The 24,437-nt window shown below is 51.1% G+C and overlaps 1 protein-coding gene across 5 annotated transcripts in view; it reads left to right on the top strand.

The window, feature by feature from the left end:
* The window catches only part of SCMH1 (Scm polycomb group protein homolog 1), a 75,803-nt gene extending 51,366 nt beyond the window's left edge, over positions 1-24,437 (top strand). For 2 of the 5 annotated variants that reach the window (XM_042793785.1, XM_042793786.1), the window contains 8 exons: positions 3,185-3,417; positions 3,988-4,114; positions 5,178-5,378; positions 6,056-6,241; positions 12,281-12,412; positions 18,052-18,255; positions 19,430-19,572; positions 22,380-24,437. In XM_042793785.1, the coding sequence (XP_042649719.1) occupies positions 3,185-3,417; positions 3,988-4,114; positions 5,178-5,378; positions 6,056-6,241; positions 12,281-12,412; positions 18,052-18,255; positions 19,430-19,572; positions 22,380-22,505 (1,352 nt within the window). In that variant the 3' untranslated portion in view covers positions 22,506-24,437. The remainder of the gene's footprint in view (positions 1-3,184; positions 3,418-3,987; positions 4,115-5,177; positions 5,379-6,055; positions 6,242-12,280; positions 12,413-18,051; positions 18,256-19,429; positions 19,573-22,379) is intronic. The other 3 variants (XM_042793787.1, XM_042793788.1, XM_042793789.1) reach the window with 3 other exon arrangements.

Genomic DNA, 24,437 nt, shown 5'->3' with positions numbered 1-24,437 from the left:
TTCCACCTGTGCAAAGTGAGGTTAGGGTGGGTGTAAACCACCTGAAGACAGCTGCAGGACATTCTGCACTTCACTTTTTGTGCAAGTTACTTGTAGCAACACCCCGGAGCTCAGTGTGATAGGGCAGGGGCAGCAGAGCTCATCCGCTGGCCGCGGCAAGTGGCAGCGAACACAGGATTTGCCAGTGGCAGCAGCCGTTCCCGGCTGCGGGAGGAGTGCTGTCTGCTGTTCCTGGCCTGGCTCTGCGTCCTAAACATCCTAAACATGCCCCGGCCAGGCACACTGTGACACTGAGCTGGCTCCTGGGGGTCAGCTCTGTCTGCCCTCCTGCCCCCGGCACTGCCGTCCTTGGCGCTGCCAGCAAGACAGAAACGCACATGTGGCATGGGGCTGGGAGTCCCCGTGGCTGCGTGGGCCTGGAGGAGTGCCTGGCCAGTGTGTCCACCCGCGTGAAGTGGCCTAGTGCTGCTGTGAGGTAACACCAGTCCTGGTTTTGAGCTGCCTGAATGAACCATTTCCTCAGGTTTTCTTGGACTTGGCAGCCAGGTTCATGCCCAATGTCCCCATGGAGAGCATATGGTACCCCAGATCAAAGCTGATGAGTGGAGTTAGAGTAGAAGAGCAGAGCAGGATCCTCCACCTCCAGTGGCCTGTCCACATAAGGTCAAAATGAACTGCCATTGATGGGACCTTATACATAACTCCCCATATCAGCCATGCCAGGTGATCACGCCCAGTCAGCATGGGTCCTGCTTGACAGACCTGATCTCCTTCCTATGATGAGGGAAAGGCTGTGGATGTTGTTTACCTGGACTTTAGTAAAGCCTTTGACACCGTTTCCCACAGCATTCTGGAGAAACTGGCTGCTCGTGACTTGGATGGGTGTACTCCTCGCTGGGTAAAAACTGGCTGGTGCCCAGGCCCAAAGAGCTGTGGTGAATGGAGTTGAATCCAGCTGGCAGGAGGACACGAGTGGTGTTCCCCAGGGCTCAGTACCGGGACCAGTTCTGTTTCATAACTTTACCGGTGACCTGGATGAGGGGATCAAGCGCACCCTCAGTGAGTTTGTGGATGGCACCAAGCTGGGTGGGAGTGTTGCTCTGCCCGAGGGTAGGAAGGGTCTGCAGAGGGGTCGGAACAGGCTGGAGCGATGGGCCAAGGCCAATTGTATGAGGTTCCACAAGGCTGAGGGCTGGGTCCTGCACTGGGGTCACAACCACCCCACACAACGCTACAGGCTTGGGGAAGAGCGGCTGGAAAGCTGCTGGGCAGAAAAGGGCCTGGGGGTGTTGGTGACGTCCGGCTGAAGGTGAGCCAGCAGCGTGCCCAGGTGGCCAAGGAGGCCAGTGGCATCCTGGCTCGTGTCAGGAATAGTGTGGCCAGCAGGGCAAGGGAAGGGATCGATCCCCTGTACTCGGCACGGGGGAGGCCGCACCTCGAAGAGTGGGTTCAGTTTTGGCCCCCTCACTACAGGAAAGACACTGAGGTGCTGGAGAACAAGTCTTATGAGGATCAGCTGAGGGAACTGGGGGCATTTAGCCTGGAGAAAAGGAGGCTGAGGGGAGACCTGATCGCTCTATTACTACCTGAAATGAGGGTGTAGTGAGGTGGGTGTTGGTCTCTTCTCCTAAGTAACAAGTGATAGGACAGGAGGAAATGGCCTCAAGTTGCGCCATGGGTGGTTTAGATTGGATATTAGGAAAAAATTCTTCACCGAAAGGGCTATCAAGCACTGGAACAGGCTGCCCAGGGAAGGGGTTGAGTCACCATCCCCAGGGGTATTTAAAAGACCCGTAGATGTGGCACTTAGGGACATGGTTTAGTGTTGGACTTGATAGTTCTAGGTTAATGGTTGGACTTGATGATCTTAAAGGTCTTTTCCAACCTAAATGATTCTATGATTCTATACTGTTGGCTTGATCTGTGCTTTGGTTAGCAGTGAAGTAGTTAACAGAGCCATCAGCTCACTGCCCCATCCCTGGAGTATCTCCTGACTCAGGGCTTGCTGCTGTCACCTCGAAGCCCACTGATCTTCTCCAGACCCCTAGGAAGTTGGACCTGGCTTGGTTTGCTGCTTCTGAGCTGTCAGCAGGAAACAGTGTCTTTGTGCCAAGGGAATGAGTCCTTGCTCACAATAACTGCTCATAAAACCCTCGTTAGAAAAACCTTAAAAATCTCTTTATATACCCACAGTTGTGCCACTGTTAAGGCTGCTTGCCATCCTGGTAACAATCTTTTATTGCACTGTTTCCTTGGCCAAGATTTTCTCCTTAACTATAAAGCCCCTCACTTCAAAAGTGTTTATTTTTTTTCAAATTCAGAGCCTCTGTGTTGAATACACAGTGAGGTTTCCAGGTCTAAGAAACAAGATATTCTAAAGGTCTCTGTGCATTTTTCCAACTCTAGGAGGGTTTTGTTTTGTTTCTTTTTAGCAGAAGTTTAAAGGAAATATTGGTCTGCTGAGCTGGATCAGCTCATCTCTAGCCTTTAGCAGGACTTGGGAAAGATGAATGACCAAATTCAAGGGAGTTGTGGCTAAATACACCGGAAACCTGGTTTTGTCATGGAAAGCATGAGAAGATAAGAAGGAACAGGCTCTGTGCTGGCACTTGGCTTACCTCTGGCAGTACGTGAGAGGAGCAGGTCAGCTGATACAACTGAGATGAGCTATTACTGAGGACCAGGAGCAATAGTCCTTGCCACTGAGGCTGATGCTGGTACCTTCCACTGCAGTTCACTGGTAATTTAGGGACAGGGCAAATTTGACTCCTGCCTTGAGAGAGGGGATTTCCAGCACAGCACTGGCTCTGTGACTGTCAGGCAGGTCTTGACTGATCCTTCCCCTAGGAATGCTTTCTGTGCATTTTACATGGTCGCTGACAGGTCACCACTTGCAGAAGAAAGAGGTGTAGGTGCCAGTTATTTTCAGGAAGGAAGGTATGGCTGAAAGCATGATCCTTCTGGAGTTCAGCCCATCCAGGCTAAGCCACAGTGTCCCACAGCTCAAGCACAACCAAGGATCAGTGCATTTGGTTTTTATTCTGACATGGAGAGCAATAGCCTCCATTCAGGGGGCTGTGAGTACTCCAGGTTTTTCCATGTGACACTGTATAAAGATGGAGGCTGCTCTTGTTTTGATTCTCGCCTGATTTAATTATATTTGCTTTTTCTCTTTTTATTTCAGTTGTGATTCCAAAGAGCCCTTTACCTGCCTCCGAAGTAAACTCGGAGAAACCTAGCATGCACAGTAGCACAAAGACTGTTTTGGGGCATCAACAAGGGCAAAGGCGTCGCAAAACAGGGAAGAAGCGTGGTCGAACGACCAAAGCGCTAATCCATCACCCCATGCCTACACCCTCCAAGTCAGTGGAGCCTTTGAAATTCCCCAGAAAGAGAGGCCCCAAGCCTGGCAGTAAGGTAAAAGCTGATGCTGATGCAGGCGGGTGAAAAGCAGGTGCTGCAAATTCTGCCATGGGATGGTGCATGCGTGTGTTTGTGCACGTTTGTCTCAGCCTCTGGCTGTATGACTGCAGCAAGTAGGAGACCAGAGGGGTATGTGGGCTGGGAATATTCCTCAGAGTCCAGCCCCAGAGCTGTAGAGAATGTCTGTGTCCTAAAGATCATTTCCATCAAGAAACTGTGTCTTTGGAGCTGCAAAGCTTCATTAGCTGTGAAGTAGCATGGCAGATGCTGTGATCATGACAGGATGGCCAAACAGTGGAATAAGCTCTTCCATCCGTCGTGTGTAGCTAGTCTTAAGTCAAGCAGAGGTGGCAGATCTCAGGCTTGTTATTTTTTTTCAGGATTGTGGTTTATAAAACACACATATATTGATTACTAGGTTCTTGAGACTCCCCGTCATCATCATCAGAAGTGTGTCATGTTCCACAGTGCCTTGTCTGTTGGATGCAGAGGAGAGAGTGTAGTGATCACGGGTGGTAAAGGAGAGCAGGGATAAAAGGAGAAATATCTCCTCTTTTTCTGCAGAGGAAACCTAGGACATTGCTGAACCCAGCACCCACCTCTCCAACAACCAGTACCCCAGAACCAGACACAAGCACTGTTCCCCAGGATGCTGCTACAATCCCCAGCTCTGCCATGCAGGCTCCCACAGGTAAGGGTCTCAAACCACATTCTTGACAAGATTGCACAGTTAGGAGCTGCATCAGTCAGAGAGCAACACACTGAGGCACCCGCATTTATTCCTAAAGCTGTAAACCAGCAAATGGTTACAATTTCAGAAAAGCTGGCCTAATAGAGAGTATGTCAGGAGGAAAAGAGAGGCACACGAGTTCAAGTCAACAGTTTGTTTTTCTCTCTGTCCGTTTTGGAAATAACGAAGTCATGGGAAGATTGCAAGTCCATCTGTTCAGTGCAGGAACCCCTTTTCCTGAGTTAGCACGAGCACGCTAGTGACTCCACAGCTCTCGAAGGGCATTTCTCGTGGCCCATCATGCCTAGAGGCAGTATGGTGTGCAGCACCTCTCGTGAGTCCAGAGCACAAGCTCTCCCAAACCATGCCAGGCACAGCTGCTGAAGCTACAGCAAGATGCAGAACAACTGCTGAACAACAGTGGCAATGATCTGTTCTGCTTCAGCCAGGATATGGAGGCAAACAGGGACAAGAAGGAGCAGGGGAGGAGTAGGAGTGGCAGTGCAAACTAAATGCTCTGTTACAGCTGTGAGATGTAGATGAAGACGAATCTGAGCAGGAAAGTCTAATGCAAAGCTGCTTTTTGTATGTTTGGTCAAGCACTGGATACGGGCTGAGCCCTCTGTTTCCTCAGAACATAACTGGCCCATTTTCAGAGGAACCTAATGAACCTAGTTTCCCTAAAAAGTGGGCGTTCCTTCATCTCCTTTGAACATCGCAGCTACGTTACCTGGCTGGCATGGGAACCACTCTGCAGCCTTGTCTTTGGGAGCCTCAGTGCTGGGGAAGGTGTAGGAGAAACAGCAGCAGCTTGGAAGGTCAGTGTGAGGCAGGAAGATTTCGGAGGTGATTCCCCTCTATAAGTGGCTCTGCTGTTAGGATGCAGATAGGCAGTCGTGGTGGATTCCCCTTTGTGAGTGATTTGACAGTCTTAAAATCTCAGCATCTCTCAGGTTGGATTTTAGGCATCTGTTTCTTGCTTTCTTGAGTGGGTTAATGGCAAACACATTTCTCATCTTGGCAGTTTGCATTTATTTGAACAAGAACGGCAGCACTGGGCCCCACCTAGACAAGAAGAAAGTTCAGCAGCTGCCAGACCATTTTGGACCAGCTCGAGCTTCTGTTGTCCTGCAGCAAGCAGTACAGGCCTGCATTGATTGCGCTTATCATCAGAAAACAGTCTTCTCCTTCTTAAAACAAGGCCACGGGGGAGAGGTCATCTCAGGTGAGAACTGGCCTGCAGCACTTTGCCTTCAGAGATGTCATTGCAAGAATTCACTTGTTGGAAGATGTCTCTCCTGAAGCTTGGTGCAGTCATGGGCCAGGGGCAGACAGAAGATTTCTGTCTTCTCTTTCTTGCCAAACATCTGTGTCAGTGAAGCAACAGCGAGCGGCTGACTCAGAGCAGAGCAGTTAGTGTGGCCTCCAGGCACAGCTGCTGGAGAAGGCAGCACGAAGCCCTGGTGTCAGCCTGGGCAGCATTATGCTTCACCTATCGTCCCCCAGCGCTGCTCGAGCCCCCAGGAGGAGGCAGAACGGGTGGGATTTTCTGAGCTCCTGACAGAAAGACAAGAAATACCCCGGTTTTTAATTTTGCTTTTAAGCCCCTGCTTACCCAGATACTGGGCGTGCAGGCCCCTCCTTGAATGCCTTTCCATTCCCTTGAACGCAGCTTCCCAGGCGCTGCAGCCCCGTACCTGATGCTGGGTGCAGCAGACTGGTTTTAGCCTGTCCCGGGGAAGCGAGCTCGCCAGCGCTCAGCCAGCGGAAGGCAGTGGCTTTTGTTTGCTCTAGTCTAGACCAGCGATGCTGAGATACAGAAGCTGGCTGTGCAGCCCTGGGCGTAGTCTCCTGCCTTTGCTGGGGGTTTACGTGTTGGGCTCTGTTTGTTTCTGTCTCCAGCTGTGTTTGATCGGGAACAGCACACTCTGAACCTGCCAGCAGTAAACAGTATCACCTACGTCCTCCGCTTCCTGGAGAAGCTCTGCCACAATCTTCGCAGTGACAACCTCTTTGGGAACCAGCCTTTCACTCAGAACAGCCACATGCAGCGCTCACACGAGTACGACCACGACAGGTATCTACCAGGTAGGAGCTGGGGCGGGGGTGGCGTTGTAGGGACCCCAGGTGCTCTGTGTCTTAATCCAGATTTTATCTTTATCTCGGGAGGCAGGCATGTGTTTCAGAGCCCTCTCCAAAGGGTTCAGTTGCATCACACCTAGTGTCATACACGTGTCCACAGGGCTCTCTTTGCGCAGGATTCAAGTTGCCGTATTTTCTGCCTGTTGGTCTGATTTCCATCTCTACCTGTAGGTTTCTGCTCATCCGTGCTGTCTCCTTGTCTTCCCTCCTCTCCTTGTCCCCCAGTCCTTCCCGCTTCCTGTAATCTGATTATAGTGACTTCATCCAGTTAGGAATTAAGGTGAAAGACTGCATGTGAAGAAGGGTAACATACAGCAGGTAAACTGTAATTAGAAATGGAATTAAAACCTAGGAAAGCGGTTTCCACACTGGCTGTGCATCTGCTGCCAGCAGACAGCACAACCAGCCCTCAGTGAAAGCGTAGCCCGTTCAGGGATGATGCACACTGCAGCGATCTGAGGCATAGGTGGCTTTGTTTTTCTTGGCATGACTAACACTCCACTGTATTGAAGCAACACACCCCTGGCAAGATAGTTCATGCCATAATGCAGATCGTCAAGCTGCAAAATTGCTCTTAAGCGAAAGCGGTGGAAAACAAGACGACCGATATTTTGCCCTGCAGTGCTGTGTGGTAGCAGCAGCCACGGGGGTGATAGCTGCTTCCCTGGGCTGGCTCTAGGGCTCGGGGGGAACTGCTGCAGTGGGAATGCCAGTCGTGGAGAGGATAAAGGCTTTCTGCCCCCTCTTTAGGTAGCTGACAAGTGTCTTGTGCTGATCTGCTCTCCTGTCTTGCTTCTTTCTGCCCCCGAGTCAGCAAATAGCTGTTGTACTGTTTGAGTTATTTCCACAGTTAATCTTTTGGATAATTATGGCTCTGACAAGAAAAGCAGAAACTTCTAATGTAAAAGGATAAGCACTTAGAAGGAACTGCCTAAGGAGAAGTTGCTAAGTGTGAAGCTTAGGGGCAACAGCCTAATGCCACAGTGCTTCATTGCGTCTTGAAAGCACCGATACTCGGGAAGGGATTAGCAAGAGTGTAAAGGGTGTGAGGATCTCAGAGTGACTGTCCTCTGCTTCCTCCATGGCTGATCAGCTGCCTGCAGGCCGGGGCTGTGCAGAGCTGTGCTGGAGCCAGCAATGCCGGGAGCAGGGAGCTGTGCTGTAAGACAAGGAGCTGTGGGAGGTGGGTTGGCTGCTGTGGCAAGTACAGGAGCAGCGGGTCTAGTTACTGTGACTAGAGGTTACCCCTCTATGGAACCCTCAATTAGAAGAAATCCCCATGTTTCAGTGGCTAAGTACCCTGTTGTCATGAGAAAAGAGCAAAACCAGAATGGGAGGAATAGGACCCAGGGTCTGGGCACGGCGGCAGGCTTGGATGGAGAGGGTCCTGTAGCTCACACATGTGGTTTCTAGCCACCATGAGTTGTCAGTGGCATCTGTGCAAAGAGCTGGGCTGCCTGGCAGGGTGGAAAAGTATAAAGAGCAAAGTCAGAATTCAGGGAGAGTCAGGCAGAGCACCAGATATGACACGATGCTGAGACCTGCCCATCCTGAACTCTTCTTGAGAATGTTTGCAGGGATTAAAGAAAGATTAACCACAGTCCAGAGAAATGATAACACCTGGTCCTGTGGTTCATACTGATGTCTCAAGGATTGTTGAGCGTCTGGTCATCTAACGCCTTTCTCAAGAAACTGAAAGAAGATGATAAACGTTGTTATCTATACATTACAGTGGCTTCGGATGAGGACAAAGAAACAGTACCGGTGTTTTTGAGAGGTTAGGGCTGGTAGAATGGAAGAATGAAGATGCAGCTGTGCATCAGTTTAAATCACACCAAGTGTCAAGGCTGCTATGGTCTGACCTCCAGCTCTGTGTGTCCTGCCTTGTCTCCTCTACAATACAGGTGCTCGTGTGTCTGAATGGGGCTGGTTCTTCCAGAAAATGATCACTGGTTAGGACTGGGAGCTGGTCTTAATTCCCAGAACAAACTCATTTTACAGGAGCGCTGCTGTGGATGCTGTGGAGAATTCAGGCTTGTGCTTGGGGCAGAAGAAGGAAGGCCTGCAGCAGCCCTTAGGTCAGCTGCATCCTGGCACTCTGTCTTGCTAAGTAAACCGTAATCATGGAATTCAGGGGAAATAGATCAAGTTGCACATCAGGGATTTGCAAGAAAACAGAATTTGATTGCTGTTAATTGGAACAGGTCTGGGCTGTGAAATGTGAGCAGGTAGATCTAATCTGGAGCCATCTGAAAACAGAGGACTGGAAGGACCTTCTGGACCATTGAGCCTGTTATTGCAGGCTCCACAATGTACAGTGTTGGTTTAATTAACTCTGGAGTTGGGGATTTTGCTTTTCTACTGGATGCTGCTCCAAGGTTTTTGCTGAATTTTTAGAAACGATGGTGTAGTTTCCAGACCAGTTTTATTCTTGGGCAACTTGGTATCTGTGCCTCCTTGTCTTAACATTGTATTTTAGCTTAACTTAGTTCTCCTCCTTCTGGAAGAAATTAGAGAGCAGTCATATCCTTCAGGGGAGCTTGCCTTTTGGCTGCTCTGGTAAAAAAGGCTCTCTACTCTCCTCATCTGGTGTTGGTTTGAATTAAACTTCATGAGGTGACCAGAGTGCCACCCAGCACTCTGGAGAAGAGCTCGTGGGGACCTGGTGCCACAGCACTGGCACCACCATGTTCGCAAGAAACATCTCTGGAAGCTTCTTTTTGTCGCTGTATCCTTGTAGCAGGTGATGATCAACCTGTCCTGGTCACATACCTGTTCTTCTCACCTGTTATTGTCAACTGCAGGGTCCCAGCTTATGGGACAATGCTTCAAATACACATCTGTGTTTTGCTGCTGGATTTACCTCCTTTCGGGTACTCTGTTCTATATATATTTTTTCTGCGTAATTTCAAATGAGATCTGGGCTGATGTGGGAAGACATCAGCAGATTTCATCGGTGAATCTCTAAAATTTGTGCCAAAGTTATTAATAAAAATATTAAATTGCACTGGGCTCAAGAATGATCCTCAAGAAAATTCATTAGCAATTGCTCTCCAACTTCATATTCTTGTTCAGTGCTCTGCTGACTGCTTTTCCCCTCAAATCAGGTGTTTGTGCATATAACAAGGATTCTGGTAATCCTCGTGTTCTCTGTCTCAGATGGTGGTTCTCCATATCAAATGCCTTGCTGAATTCCAGGTAACTGAGATTGACCAGTCTTCCTTTCGGTGATCTATCAGTTATTTTCCTATGATAAGGAAGCTTTTGGGTTAGTCTCCTCTGGTAAATGCTTACTGCAGTATGTTCCATGTGTAATTGCAGTGTTTTCCCTACCCTTTCCTTCAGAACCTCTTACAAGCCTTGTGGTACTGCTCAGGTCAGATGTGAGCATTGTGTTGCCAAAACCATTTTTTCACCACCTCTTTTAATTGTTAGCACCGTGTTTCCAGTCACTCTGAGCAGCACGTCACTGAGTTTTATTAGAATTTGCTGCAACAGACCCAGGGTTTCATGTGCGCCTTCTTTCTTAAGTTACCTTTTGGCTTCCTCTGCACCCTCACATCCCCAGTTTGAATACGGTCAGTTATTTGACTTCCACTTCTTAGTCAATGGTGTATATTTTCCTTCCTGTCCCGTTTCTTTTATTCTTTGAGCCTTGCCTCGGTGTTCAGCATGGCTGCGACTGGAACTGCAGGGTGGGATTTGTTGTACTGAATGCAGGTGGATGTCACAGAGGGATCGACACCTGAGCTAGTTGTGTAGGCACATTCTGCAGTCGGGGAGGAGGTACTGGTGCAGTCAGCTCAAGTTACAGCATCCTAAAGTAGGAGCCTTGACTTTGGCTTGATATGAAACGGGGTGAGCAGACACTCACTGACTGTGGAGGCATCCATCCTGACTGCCTTGGGGTGGCCAGCAGCACAGACCCAGGCATGGGCAGATGTGAGTCTCTTCCTTCCCAAGAACCCCCCAAGTTAGATGAGGTGAAATATTCCTCAAAGCTGTTTCATTATTTGCAGGAGAGGTCAACCTTTTTTTTTTTTTTTTTTTGTCAATCTTTACCTTTCTGCACAGTATCCTCTCACTCCATTCCCATGCACTTGTTACTTCTGTAGCTGAAAACGTGATCCTGTCTTTTCCTTTGCAATGTGGCAAAAAACAGAATGAGTTAAGAAGTTCACTTCGTCCCTGTACTCACCATTCTCTTAGATACACGACTCCATGCTGAGCAGGTCCTTTTCATCTCCAGTAAATAATCTGCTTTTTCTTCAGCATCTTTCTCAAAGCGACCATTTATCCACTTAGATCTGGCATCCTTTCTTCCCAGATTATTTTCTCACTGATAATACACATTCATGACGCTTATGGCACCTTTTGAACTGAAGGTATTTTTGTTTTTTGTCTAATGATCCACATCATAACTGCTGAGTGCAGCTATTTATATTACTCCATTTCTTTATTTTCTTAAAATTTGTCCTTTAAAATCAGAGTCCTTAAGTACAGACCTACTTTTGGTTTATCCTTCTATTAATCTAGACTGGCCTAACTTCCGATTCCCTGGATTATCTTCTATAACCTGACCTTCTGTGTCTGTGGTACTTTTTAAATCAACCAATTTTAAAAATAACCCAAAACAAAACCTGATAAAACTTGAAAAATGCATCACCTTTTGTTGTGATTCTGGACTGTTTGGTGAAGAAGATCATGCAGTTTTACATTTAGAGATATCCAGAGACGCTAGTAAGAACATTTGTTCGCCGTCTGTCTGGGCAGTGAATGTTTCCTACAGTGACTTTTCATGAGGACAGGATTTGTCTTTTTGACAGCATTATAGTGACTTTTGGTCATACTCGTAGGAGGGCCTCGGTATAAGCACCATATATTTTGTTTCCCCAAGGGATTTTAATAGAACAGATACTTTTATCTAGCTTTGTATTTCTCTTTAGTTCACTAAATTGTGACCATCTGACGCTTCTCACCCGTCTGTACTTTTGTTTCATTGTTTGGTGTGATGCATCTCCCTTGGTGTCTGGTCCCAGTCGCTCCCCGCCGTATTTCTGTCACTCCTCCAGCACCCGTTCCTGCCCTGCACGGGCAGTCGGGGCTGCTCTGTGCTGTTGTCCAGCTCCCAGCATTTGTTCACAGGCGTTTCCCCCCGCTCTGCCCCTGCACACCGTGAACGCTGCGGGCTCCCGCGTGTCGCCGTGCTTGGGGCAGCTGGAAGGGGCCAGCCAGGAGCCCGGGCAGGCGGCGGCTGGTGGGTAACCTCTTCACTGCTGCTCAGTTGACCATGACCTGTCCAGATGGGCCATGGTCTGCCACCCACTGTACCGCCTGCCCGGCTGCTGTTCCCATCCCTGTTGGTGCTTCCATTCTCCATGTTCATCCACCCACTGACAGCTCGTGCGCAGCCCTTAGCCGCCTGCAAAGAGACGTTCTCGCAGCCCAGCCTGATGTCTCGTCTGCTGCGGGCAGTATGAAGAACCCCACCATTGGGAGACATTTGGAGAAGAGCAGCAGCGACAGCTGGGACGCTTGAGGGATCCATTTGGGGGAAGATTGAAAATTTGAGGTTTAATCAAGCACTGCGCACGGCAGAGAGTGTTTGCAGATCATCCAAGGGTTGTTTGCAAGTCGTCAAAGGGTTATGTGCGTCTGAAAGGTGAAGAGCGGGGAGGAGCAGGAATCATGTGGGATGAGCCAAGGGGTAGAACGAGGAGAAATGGAATTAAGTCAATCAGAGGTGATATTTGGGGTGAAATATGGCAAAACATGGCTAAGATTCTTAGGTTTCTCGCCACCCTTTTTCTCTGATAAAACTTGCAAAGCAAAATATAAAATGTTAAGCACTGACGGATGTGCTGGACTGCAGTTTTAACAGGCTGTTACCAGGCTGGCAATGCATGCGAGTCTCAAGTGACTCTGGCAAGACTGAATTTCCCAGAAAGTATCCGCTCCTAAATAGGGCTTGTTCTCTTTTCCTAGACAGAAGCAGTTCGTTAGACGGCACTCTGCAGGGACCAGGCCGGGGTACAAAGCGATATTCCCAAGATTCCCCTCCATACAGTGCTCCTCTCTCCCCCAAGTTACCAAAGAATGACCGTCACCCTTTGGAAGGTGAGCACAGCGTCTCTTCCCAAAGCTGGCTGTTTAGAGTGACTTGTAACGGATACAGCAGGTTTAGATTTGCCATGCCGAATTGAGCCCTGGGTTTAAGAAGGCCACTTTGCTTTGTCTCTGGCATGGGTCGGTGCTTGGAGTTTCAGAGAGAAGTGAAGAAACCGCTCTATGCCAAGACAGGTTCCCCAAGCAGTTGTGTAATGCACGTGGAACGCAGGGAGAATTCCTTTTAACCCTGATAGTCATCATCTAATACCATATAATCTGGGATTTATTTACCCGTGTTTTAGCTTCCATTGCTATGCGTGGTATTAGCAGTCATAAAACTGCCCAGTTGCTTCAGTCAATCTTCCCCTGAATTTTTCCCTGATGGTTTGCAGCAGTGTATTGTACAGATGCTGCATGCAGCTGCACGGCCAAGAACCTGCTGCCCTTTCCCAGGATCCCATCTTGTTCCTCCCAATCCATCCTAAATAGCAGGGAGGGTCTCACTGGCCTGTGCTCCACCAGCTAAACCAGATCAAATCGCATCGCACAGTGCTGCTGCTTCCTGCAGTGTCCGTTGGGCAACGCTGGTGCACATCTGCTGTACCACGTTCTCAAAAGCAATTGCAGAAGTGTCCTCTTTGGTGTGTGGTCCCCTTGCATGTGCAGGTGGGAGATTTCCAGGGGTCCAGGCAGCTAGAGGACTGCCTGAGCAGGAGTCTTCAATAAATACACTTCCACCTTCCCTTTTGTTTTGAACTGCAAACAGTCCATAATGCAGCCTGGAGATTTAGCCTTACGGAAGCCTTTTAATTAATTGATGGTGAAATCTGCCAAGGTGATAGTCTCAATTCTTTGTAATATGTCCCTGAAAAATTGCTGGAGACTCTTGGCTGGGCTCACAGTTCGGTGGCTTTGTGCTCTGTGTCTGTGCCTTTAGAAGGCCCATTTCCCTGGTTCGTGCCGTTTGCTGGGCTTGGGCTGTTGAGCCCAGAGTTGAGAGTGCGCAGCCTCCCACACACTCTGGTGTCATTTTAGTCTCCATCCATCACTGTGCCCTGTGCTTTTCAGATTTACTGACCCCATATCTAAGCACAGCTGATCTGAACTGGCACCCTGTGATGGACAGTTTCTAGTGACCTTAGTATCTACTGTGATTAAAACTGTAGGTTTGTCACATAGCTGAAGTGAAGAACAAGGTGGCCTGTGGGAGTCTCTCATCTATTCCAGTGTATTGACAAGTCAAAAATTGTTCCCTGAGGCCCAGTCTATTTCTCACCTCTAGACACACGTCCTTGCTGGTCTCCTTGATATTCTCTAATACATCAGCTGCTGCACTTGGGTGACCATTAGCAAAGCCTGTCAGCTCCTCCTCTACCAGCAGGCAGAACGTGAAGTGTTCAGCCTGTTCGTGAAGCGCGGTGGTGTGCTCTAAAGATTAAGGTGGTGAATACTGTACACTCTCTGTATTGTCAGTGAAGACAGAAGGCTTCCATCATGGGCAATTCAAAGGAGAAACCTATGTTAGGTTGTCTACAAGATTGATTCTTAGGCTGCTTCAAAGTCTATTCAGTTATCTCTTGGCCTTTGAATGGGTCATGCCATCTGGATGCCCGGAATACTCCAGCTTCTTCTGTAGAAGTAGAGACAAGTGGGCAGAAAGTGTGCCTCCAGGTGACAGTGATGATCATGTTGCTGTGTGAACTTCCTACAGTAACTTGTTCTGTTCTTCTTCAGTTCTTGGTCCAAGGAGAGGGTGTACAGGGCAGGGGAAGATGAGGTACAGTTCCAAATTCCATCTAGAAATTCATTTTTATCCCACAGCTAAAAGCCTGTTCATCCTCTTCCACCATGAAATTTAAGTACAAACAGAAATATTTGCATTTCAGAGGATATATTTTAAGAATATGAGCTTGAAATACTCAGATGTTGAATATTTCTTGAGCAAGGACGTACATCTTCTCATGGTGATGAACTCTCCCAGCAGAGCACATTCTGGCTTCAGCAGTGTGATAGACAACAGTACCTGCAATTTGCCAAATTGAAGGCAGTGGGAAGTCTTTGTTCATCATGCCTTTGGCAAGAAGTCAGAAAGATGAGGAGGGGATCTCACTTCTTACATTGTTTTTCGTCTTGTATCCAGTGGCATTTATGTAGCTTTTTGCTAAGAAGCTGCAGTTCCAGCACAGTGGGGACCTGCTTTTCCAAGACTATAATTTTTTGGAAACAGTGGGTGTTTAGTAGTTGTGCAAATCAGATTTATGCTTGTGGCCAAACTCCATCTTTTAGCAGTAAAGCAACACTCTTTAATCTATAGCACTATTTGTTTAATTAAACTTTAATTATCTGCTCCCTGCCTCTCCGCCACTAATCGTGGCATGTTTTCCTACAATGCTCTAAATGCAAGCCTTTATTTAAAACTAGCAGTTTGTATAAGAAAATCTACCTAAGAATTAACCACCTCCTTCTCACTCCAAAGCTAGTTATCAAGGACAGAAGGATTCTGGTTCGTGTATATGCCTGAACACAGTGCTCTGCCACTTCCAGAAGCATGTTGTCTTCTGCTGCAGATGATTCACAGGGCTAGTAATCATTCCCCTCTTGTCTTGTATCCTTCTCCCCTTTCCGGAGGTATCATTCATCTGAGTAGTTCTCTGTGTGTTTGCATTTTTAAGAAAATCCTTAATCTCTTTTGCATTGACCCTACCGGGAAGGCTCCAGCTCTGCTGCAATATTTACAGCACAACCAGGCACTCACCAGTCCAGAGATGGGTAACCTGAGGACGAACATGCAGCTTCAATTCTACCTCTTGGGCAAAGCAAAGTAGTGCTCCCTGGTTGTATGGCCCCGTCCTCTTCTTCAGATGTATCATCATAAGCATGTGTGAGAACATGATCACATATTTGTAGAAAGCATCACAGTGCATTCACATCAGAGTAACGACAGTGTGTTAATTGTTAAATACTTTCTGAGGGTGAGTTTTGTCTCCGTAGCATTGCACCGACATGAACTTGTGCATGTGGTCTCCCACCCTCCCAAGCTGTAGTCTTCACTAGCTGAGCCCAGAACTTCCTTCTGCTGCCTCAGATCCCCTCTGTGTGAGCTTTGGGATCTTCATGAGCAGTTAGACACGCACACTTTCCTGACCCAGCCCATCTGGGGTGAGTGTCCCAGGGCTTCCTGGCAAGTTGAAGCTGTGCATCACCTCACAGAGGGTGCTGGGCCTCCTTGGAAGATGGAGATGTGCAGCACAGACCTGTTCCCCTGCCCACAGCCATTGTCCCGTTACAAAGCATCCCAGCCAGTGCACAGGGCTGTGCCCACTGACCCCTCTCATGCTTCTGCACTTTCCTGTGAGTCAGACATCAGCACAGTTGTTTAATGGGAAGTGGTTTGGGTTTTAAGAAAAACGGTCGTGTTGGCAAGGAGACCAAATGTAGTTGATGTGAAGAAGGTCCTCTGGGGGTGCCACTGGTGTAAGTCGCATCCACTGTGTGGGCCTGTCTGGGCCTGGGCCAGTTAATCTCTATCCACCCCTGGGCCGGAGCAGCCAGCTCAGTGCTGGGTTTGCATCCAGTCTTGTGCTGAAATGGGATGCTGGGAAAGCATCCAAAGTTATTCAGGAATAGTTATGAGTCAGAAAGCCTTCTTTTATGCATAGAGAACAGGTGAAAACACACCTACCCACGCAGGAAGCTAGTGACATGCGGGCCAGCACACAGCACGAGTCACCAGGAGAGTCTTCACACCAGTACTGTTGGTACATGAGATTTCAAGCATGTGCTGCTGCTTTCTGAGAGCATCCCAGAGACCTAAGAAGCAAAGAAAGGCAGAAATGGATCAAGTGCAGAGTAACGTAGCCCACGAGATGGAATGTTGCAGTAACGCAGATGATAACCTCACATCTACTTCACTGAATTCCCCCCCAAAAAAGGCAAGAGGGATGCTTCCACTTTGTAACCTTATGAGATGAAGCCAGGGGAGGTATGGGCTGGCTGCCTCCACCTGAATTCACCTCTTGAGATCTCTGCTCAAACACAGATGGCAGAAGCACTGAAACCAGAGGATCCCAGTTCACAGAATAGTTCCACAGTTCATAGACACCAAAGAAAATAACGTGCCTCCAAGAGAGGTGGCCCCAGTTGGTGGGGCCCAGCCTCTGCAACACTCAGATACTGCTTTGGGCTCTGGCAAGCTGCACCTCCCTCCAGTGGAGCACGGCAGCATCAGCCTAGCAAGAAAGTTTGGGAAGCTTTCAACAGTTTTTGGGTCTCATGGGCTGCCACATCGACTCTGCACCCTCACCACCATCCCAGTTCAGCACAACCTCACTGTGCTGGCTTCTCACCTGCTGCTCCTGTGGTCTGGGAAGTCCCAGGGAAGAAACCCAGGGCCTGGCTGGGGCAGTTGCTCAGGTTTCTTCATCCTTGTCACCTGCTGTGGTGCTGGAGTGACAGCAGCTTGGGACTGGGAGCTGCTCTCAGGGTCTCTACAGCTGCTGGTAGAGAAGCTTCAGCTCCCAGTCAGATGTGGTGGCTCAGCCTAGAGTGTGCAGGCAATACCCCTTGTTGTAGGCACTGCTTTCTTCTTCGGCTGTATGAACTTACCAGGTATTTCATAATAAAAAACACAGATATTTGAGGATGACTCAGGAAGCATCGAGTCCACTTAGACTGAGACTAGGTTGTGCGTGCTGTAGTAAAATCTACAAACACGTGGTCCTAGGATGAAGCTGTCATGGTGTAACAACAAAGGGGGATCTTGTGGGCTCCACCATACCATTTAGCACCCCAGATAATTTTCTCAGCCCCTCCATCTTAATGCTGCTATTGACAGCTGAAAATTAAATGTGTTTCTGGAAGAGAATGTGAGGAAGCCAGACTCGCACTGGGACCCCTACCTGGGGAGAGCCCTCTGCCCTGTCCCTCCTGCTCATGTCCCAGCAAAGGGTGTTGGTCACCAACTTGGTTAGGAATGAAAAAGGGCCCAGCAGGAGGTCAGGAGGGGGGAGCAGCAAGCAGGTCACCAGCACTTTGCGTTTGGGGGCCAGAGGATCAGCACGGTGTGAGCGCGCTGCCGGGCTGTGACAGTGCACCTGAGCTGCTCCGAGGAGCCTGCTGCTCCCTCCTGCTCTGCACGTGTGCTGCTCTCCAGGCTACAGCGTGAGTCTTGCTAAATATTCCCCACAATCCCAACCTCCTGGCCCGTCACCCTGCGCGCTAACGCCAGTGATGTGCGGCACGTGTCCCCCCTGGGGAGCCTCCTCTCCCCGCTCAGGGCTGTTGGCCTCGGGCAGCCAGCACTGCGGTGCCCCGCGCCCGTGGAAGGGCCTCTGGAAGCCGTCAGGGCACGGGACTGCAACCCTGAGCTGGTGCTGGCATTAACAGCGCGGTTGTCGCTCCGGCCTGGGTACCGACCACTGTCGCTGCTAACTGGTTAGACTGGCAATGACCAGGCGGATGCGAGGCTGCAGCGCTTTAGCAGGGCCTGTTTTAATGTCTGCGCTTCCGAGGAGGCCACCGCCTGGGTGGCTCGGCCCTGCTCCCGCGGCCGCGCGCTGCCTGTGCCGCGGTTCTGCTTTGTGCCGCCAAGCGGTACCTTCGGGCTGCGTGGCGTTCGGGTGCACTGACTGCAGCTTGGTGCATTCCAGGTGAAACCTTTGTTCTGGGAGATGGCCTCCCAGGGCCCTTGGAGCCTCGCCTGGACCCCATGGACTCTGCCTTGAACTCTGTCAATTCATCCAGCCACAGCAGGAGCTCCAGAGACTATCGCCTGCAAGGATACAGGCACCTGCACCAACCCTCTAGCCTCACCCAGGGCAGTACCTCTGCCTTGCGTAGGCTTAGCTCTGGGGGTAAGAGAGTTAAGAAGCCAGCCCGCCGATTGTAAATTTGGCAATAAAGGGCTTTTCTAACTCCAGTTACACCTTTCTAACTTCAGCAAGTACCAGAGACTGGCCTCTACACTGTTAAACAGGTAGTCTGTTAGGTTTAACGGTAGCTCTAGAGACATGGCAGAGGGGTGGGTGGAAATGCGGAGAGGTGATGCTTGCAGGGTCCCTTGTTTGGTGTGGTGATTAGGTAGACCTGGAGTCAGTGGAGAGGAAGGGGTAGGCAGGAGCTGAACTTGCAAGCACGGGCAGGGGACTGTCAAAGTGATAAAGGGGTGTCTGAGTCCATGAGGATGGATCAGGAATGGCCAGGGAGTCGAGAACTGCCTGATGAGGCTGGGAGCAGGGGGGTGGCCAGGGGGACCGGCGGATGTGTGACCGGCACTTGTCTGTGTGGAGGGACAGGGGCTGGAGAGCTGTTCGCTGCAGTAAATCAGCACGTGTCAACTCGGGTGTTTGCAAAAAAAGTTGTAATTTTAGGTGCACGGCATCTATATAAGCCTCTAAAAAGCTGATGCTGCTGATGCCGCTGATGCCTTGATCTGTCTGCCTTCCCCCACATCTGTGTGCAGGCAGAGAGCTGTAAGAGTGGGCTGGGCCGATGCCGGCACGTTGGGAGCAGGACTTTTGGTAGCTCAGGTGATGCTTCAAGACAACAGATTTTCACATATGGGCTCAGTCAGTCAGAAAACACAGCTGATGAAAACGTAAAACAGCCCTGCTAAAGGTGTTTGGAGTAGGGGAGCGAGGGCAGAAACGGTGTGTGGGGAGAGAAGTGGGAATGGAAGAGGATTGTCTTCTGCAGAGGTGGGAACCAGCAGTAGATGGGCGAGGAAGAGTGGGAACGTGGGAGCCAAACCCTGCTGGAGGGGATCAAGGGGAAGTTGGGGTTTAGAGTAAGGGAAAGGGCTCAGTATAGAAGGCTGCCCCAAAAAGTAAGGCCTAAGAAGAACGAATAAGGCTTTGGTGCTAGGCCTGTGCTGCAGGACTCTCGGGCACGACTGGGACGTGCCCTTTGCATTGTCTCTGCCTCTGTTTTGAGAGAGGAGACCGAGTGGTAGATTCAGGGTGAATAACTGCTGGAGCGACGCTGCGGGGATACCCGGAGTAATGGCTGCTGTCTCACAATTCCCCCCAGGTTCCGATAGATACCTTGGATCTCGAGACGTCTCACGGCTCAGCAGCCGCGACCCTTCGTCCTGGACGGTGGAGGAGGTGATGCAGTTCATACGAGAATCAGATCCACAGCTGGGACCCCATGCTGACCTCTTTCGAAAGCATGTAAGTGTGTCTGTATATGTATGTACATGTGTATATACGTGTGTATATTCTATATGGGAGGGGGCAGATCATCACACAAGGAAAATCTAGGAGAGTCAGAAGATCAGCAGCAGATTGTACCAGCTGGAGTTTTGTGCTAAGAAAAACATCCTCATAAATCCTGCTCGTGTTGTGTTCAGGCTTGGGATCCTCTTACTCAGAAATCGTTGAGGGGAGGACATCGCAGCCCAGCTATAGCTCCAAGCACCACTGCCTTTGTGCGTACAGAGAGCTCAGCTCTTAGCTGGATTTGAACCCTAGCGCTGCAAACACAAAACCCTCTTCATCCTGGAGTCTTAATACTCACCTCACAGCAAATTTCTCCTGGCAAGAAACATGTTTCAAGTGGAATTCATTGAGTGCATTGCTGCTAAACTCCCGTTTCCTATAAAAAGAAGTCTCCGAAGGCTCTGATTCTTGTGCAAGCCTTTAAGTGTGAAATAGCTGCAGACATACAGCATGGAGTTTGTACAACTAAAGCTACAAAAATCTTGGCAGCTCCACGTCCTGATTTCTGCCACACAGTTCATCTTCCCTCTGCCTTTTGATTAAGTCCATGTTATACCTGGTGGTGCTCATGAAGTCAGAAGAGCAGTAGGAGAAAATACCTGTCTTCCCCGGGCAGAAGAAGCAGATGGGATGCTTCTTACTTTGTGCTGGGCTGAGACAGACAACGCTCTCTATTTTTTTTTTTTTTTGTTATTAGTTCTATTTTAGAACCACCAGTAACTGAAAAATGTTTAGTTTTAATTATGCAACACAGTGCTCAACTCTGCTAAGGGATGAAAGTCCCCTGTATTGCCAGTCCTGAGGAAGAACTTCACTGTCATCTGAAGAAAGAAGAAACAGAACAAACCTGTTACTGGAAATTACTGGAGATCTTATCAAGTGTGAGACCTAACTGTGCATCAACATAGGACATGATTTTCTGTTGTTTGAAGTTGTGATTTTTATTTTTCATTTATAAGTCCATTAAAATCTTCTTCGTGGAAACCTGTCCACTGCAAACTTCTGGGCCAAGCCTGGACCACGTCAAGGAAAACAGTGTTACAGGGGACTGAAAAACTTCCATTTGCAGATGCTAAGTGCAAAGCTGTTCTCCAGTTACTTCGAGCTTTGCGATCTCTCCCTTCCCAGGCCTCGGTGAGGGACACATCTGGCTCAGCTGTAAAGCACCACATACTTTTGAAAGCTGTGATGCTGGAGATGATACTCCACTGTTGCTCTGCCAGCTGCTGGGACTTTGCTTAGAAACTCCAGAAATTTGCTTTGCACGCAGCGGCAGTCTCTTTGGGTTTACAGAGTTTGGTCCCTTGCCTCCTTCTTCAACCTTGACTTCAGGGCTCATGTGCCACGGCAAGACTGCTGTCGGTGCCAGCGCATCCTCTACCAGGAGATTTCTCCTGCAGTGGGATGACAAGGCCCTCGAGTGAGCACTCCCCTGCGCCGCCACTGCCTCCGTCATTCCCCTGTCAGGGAAACCCCCCACTTTCTCTTCCTCCCCACCTCCCTTCAGGATTTGCTGGCCAGCTGGGCATGGTGTTAATCACCCAGCACATTTCCCATCACCACACAGGGCTCCAGGGATGAAGCCCCATGCTGCAGGCAGGGCGGGATGCAGGGATGCTAGTTGTGCTCTGAGCCCAGGGGGCAGCTGAACACCACGCAGCCATTCACTCACCCCTTCCCACCCAGCACTGGGAAGGAAAGCAAAAGACTTTGGAATTGAGATAAGGACATGGAGGAGTGGATCACCCATTATGGTCATGGGCAAAAGACAGACTCGTTAGGGGAAGAAAAAGAACATCAATTCAAACGTTAACAAAAGCAACATTTAACAGACAAGGTGGGACAGTGAGAAGCACCACCGCATCCAAAAAAAACCACTTCCCCCACCCCTCCCTTCTCCCCGGGCTCAGCTCTGCTCCCCATCTCCCTACCCCCTCCAGCAAAGCCAGGGGAAGGGGATGGTGGTTACAGTCAGCTCGCCACTCCTTCCTTCTCAGGAGGTGGGGGGAACGCCGCACATCCCTCCCCTGCTCCCCGGGGCTCCCCTCTCACTGCAGACAGGCCTCCACGAACCTTCTCCAGGGATGCAGCCATTCCCAACTTGCTCTGCTGTGGGTCCCCCCCACGTGTTGCAGTGCTCCCAGCACCGAACTACAACAGCGGGGGCCGCTTCTCCCCTCAGAGTCCCGGCCTCCTTTAAGTGCAGATGCCTGTCCCAGTGCAGGCTCCTCCACAGGCTGCAGCTTGGCCTCTGCTCCACCGGTGACCTCCGTGGGTGACGGGGGGGCAGCCCTGCCGTCTCACCACGGGATACAGAGGTCTGCTCCAGCACACCTCCCCACCTTCCTTCACCTTCCTGCCACTGCTCTGGGTGTTCGTCCTTCTCATGACTCCTCCTCACAAGTCCCAACCCCCCTCTCAGGTTCTCCTTTTTAAATACGCTCTCGCAGAGGCGCAGCCACCGTCGCTAACTGCCTCTGCCCTGGCCAGAGCTGGGTCTGACGTGGAGCCGGGCGAGCTCTGAGAAGCTTCTCACCGGGGCCACCGCCGGAGCCCCCTCCCTGCTACCCAAACCTCCCCAGACCCCCCCCACAGGCCTGCGCTGGGATGCTGCAGCGATGTCCAGCCCAGCTCCGCTCTTGAGCAGCGCTCTCACACCCAGCCGTGCTGCTTCAGCCGTCACCACCTTGGGCACGGCCCGGCCCAGCGGTGGGGCTCGCAGGTGTAGTCACGAGTGCTGTTGTTTCCCCTCCTCGCAGGAGATCGATGGGAAAGCCCTGCTTTTGCTGCGAAGTGACATGATGATGAAGTACATGGGGCTGAAGCTGGGGCCAGCCCTGAAGCTCACTTACCACATCGACAAGCTAAAGCAAGGCAAGTTCTGAGAGGACGCTTGGCAGGGCGGATCCTGGAAGCTCCGCTCCCGGCCATCCATACCCACGCTCGCCTGCCAACAGGTACGCATGCACACACACCCACTCACGCCGCAGACGGACGCCTCGCTGACACCCCAGCCCCGCTGCAGGGACCCCCCCGGCCCCCCGCCCGCGGCCAGGCGCGGGCGGCACTCGGGCAGAGGCTGGCGCGCCGTTGGCCCCGGGGCTTGGCAGAGGACTGGAGCCGTGGGCGTGCTGCTGGAAGCGGAGCCTCTCTCCCTGCTGCCCAGCCGGCGTTTCTCCGTGGGGCTCCCAGTCCCGCTTCCCCGGGATGGAGCAGCAGCTCTGGGCAGGGACTGGGCGCTCGCCCTGGGCTCATCTCCCTCGCGCTGTGACTCGGGCGCTCCCAGCCTCGCCTGCTCAGGGCTGCCCTCGGCTCCCATCCCGTCGGGGGGGCAGCGGGCTGGATGCTTTGTGCTTCGCGGGGCGGCTGGGGGGACGGTGCCCCCGACCCGCGCTTGGCTCCCGCAGCGCCTGGGTGAGCTCCGAGCGACGGCCACCCCCAGCCCTGTTCTTCCACGCCTGGCGGGAGCCCGGCTGCCCAGCCCTGGGGCCCCCCGCATCCCCAGCTCTGCCCCTCAGCTCCCAGCCTTCCTCCAGCTGCGGATGCTGGGCCGGGGATGGAGCCCTTTGTATTTATTTCTGAGTGGGGAGGCCGTGTGGCAGCACCCAGCGCTGCCTGGGAGCGTGGAGTGAGCTGAGGAGCGTGGCTGGGTCTGACGTTCCTGTGGTGAGGATGGGCCTGGGTCGGCACCAGAGGCTGGCTGGATGCTGTAGGACTCGACTGATCCTTCTCTCCTTTTTTTTGAGTTTTTTTTTTTTTTTTTTTTTATTTTTTTATAAGGAGTTGTCTGTTTAAAACGATGAAATGATTTTTCTACCTGTCGTTAAACTTGCAACTCTTGGAGATTAACAGCCGGAGATGCAAAGGTTCGTCTTCCCAGGGGCCCTCCCAGTCCTCTGGAGTTTTGGTCCGTCCCAGCTCAGCGCGTACAAGAGGGTGTTGGCTCTGGCAAGTCAGAGGGTCCCGGCACGGCACGGTGACCTGTCCTTGCGTTGCTCCTCCTGCAAGGGCTTGGCCCTGCCCGCTGGCACCTGTTTGTTTCAGACAGTCTAATGTATTTATTTTTGATGGCACTTGAGCGGTAACTTGCTGTCCCAGACGTGTTACTGCAGCTGTGAGAGGAGTTTCGGAGCGGAGGCCGCCCCGCCGTGTCCCCGGGGCAGCAGGGGCAGCGTCACCCGCCGGGGCTGGGACCAGCTGGGGAAGGGCGGGGGGCGAGAGGCGAGGGCTGGCGCCCACGGGTGCCCACCCACCCACCCCCCCCAGCCGGCTCCCACCCTCCCACACGCTGCCCTTCCGCAGTGCCCCAAGGGCCGGGCCGGGCAGCTCGGCTGCAAGCACTTCTTTCTCCCCCGTGTTCAGCTCACCCTCTGCGCATCCAGAGCAATGGCTCGCACCCTCTTCCCTGCCACCCTTGAGGGCCCTGGCCAGCCGCAGAGCGGGCCCCCGTGGCAAACAACCCTCCAGTCTCTTGCACTGGGTCAGGTTTACCCCTAAGGGGAAAAGTTGCAAAAAAGAAGAAAAAAAAAAAAAAAAAAAAAAAAACCCACAACCCCAAAGTAATAAAAAAGCTCTTTGTTATAGAGCAAAGGCTGTGCTGCAGTCCCGGCCGCTGCAGCAGTGTGGGCGGAGGGAGGTGGGGCTCTGGCCACTCGCTGAGCCCCATCGCTCACAGCATTGGCCCGGGGACACCCCTCGTTTATACCCGACGCTGATCCCGCTGCAGACAGGTCCCCGTGCCGGGGTCAGCCAGTGCTTTCCTCTGCACTTATTTTACGTTGATTTGTTTATAAATAAAAGGATAACTGCGTTCCGCA

Source organism: Tyto alba, unplaced genomic scaffold (assembly GCF_018691265.1).
Source record: "Tyto alba isolate M040663 unplaced genomic scaffold, T.alba_DEE_v4.0 Super-Scaffold_20, whole genome shotgun sequence".
Taxonomy (NCBI): Eukaryota; Metazoa; Chordata; class Aves; order Strigiformes; family Tytonidae; genus Tyto; species Tyto alba.
This window is presented reverse-complemented; position numbering and strand designations above follow the sequence as displayed.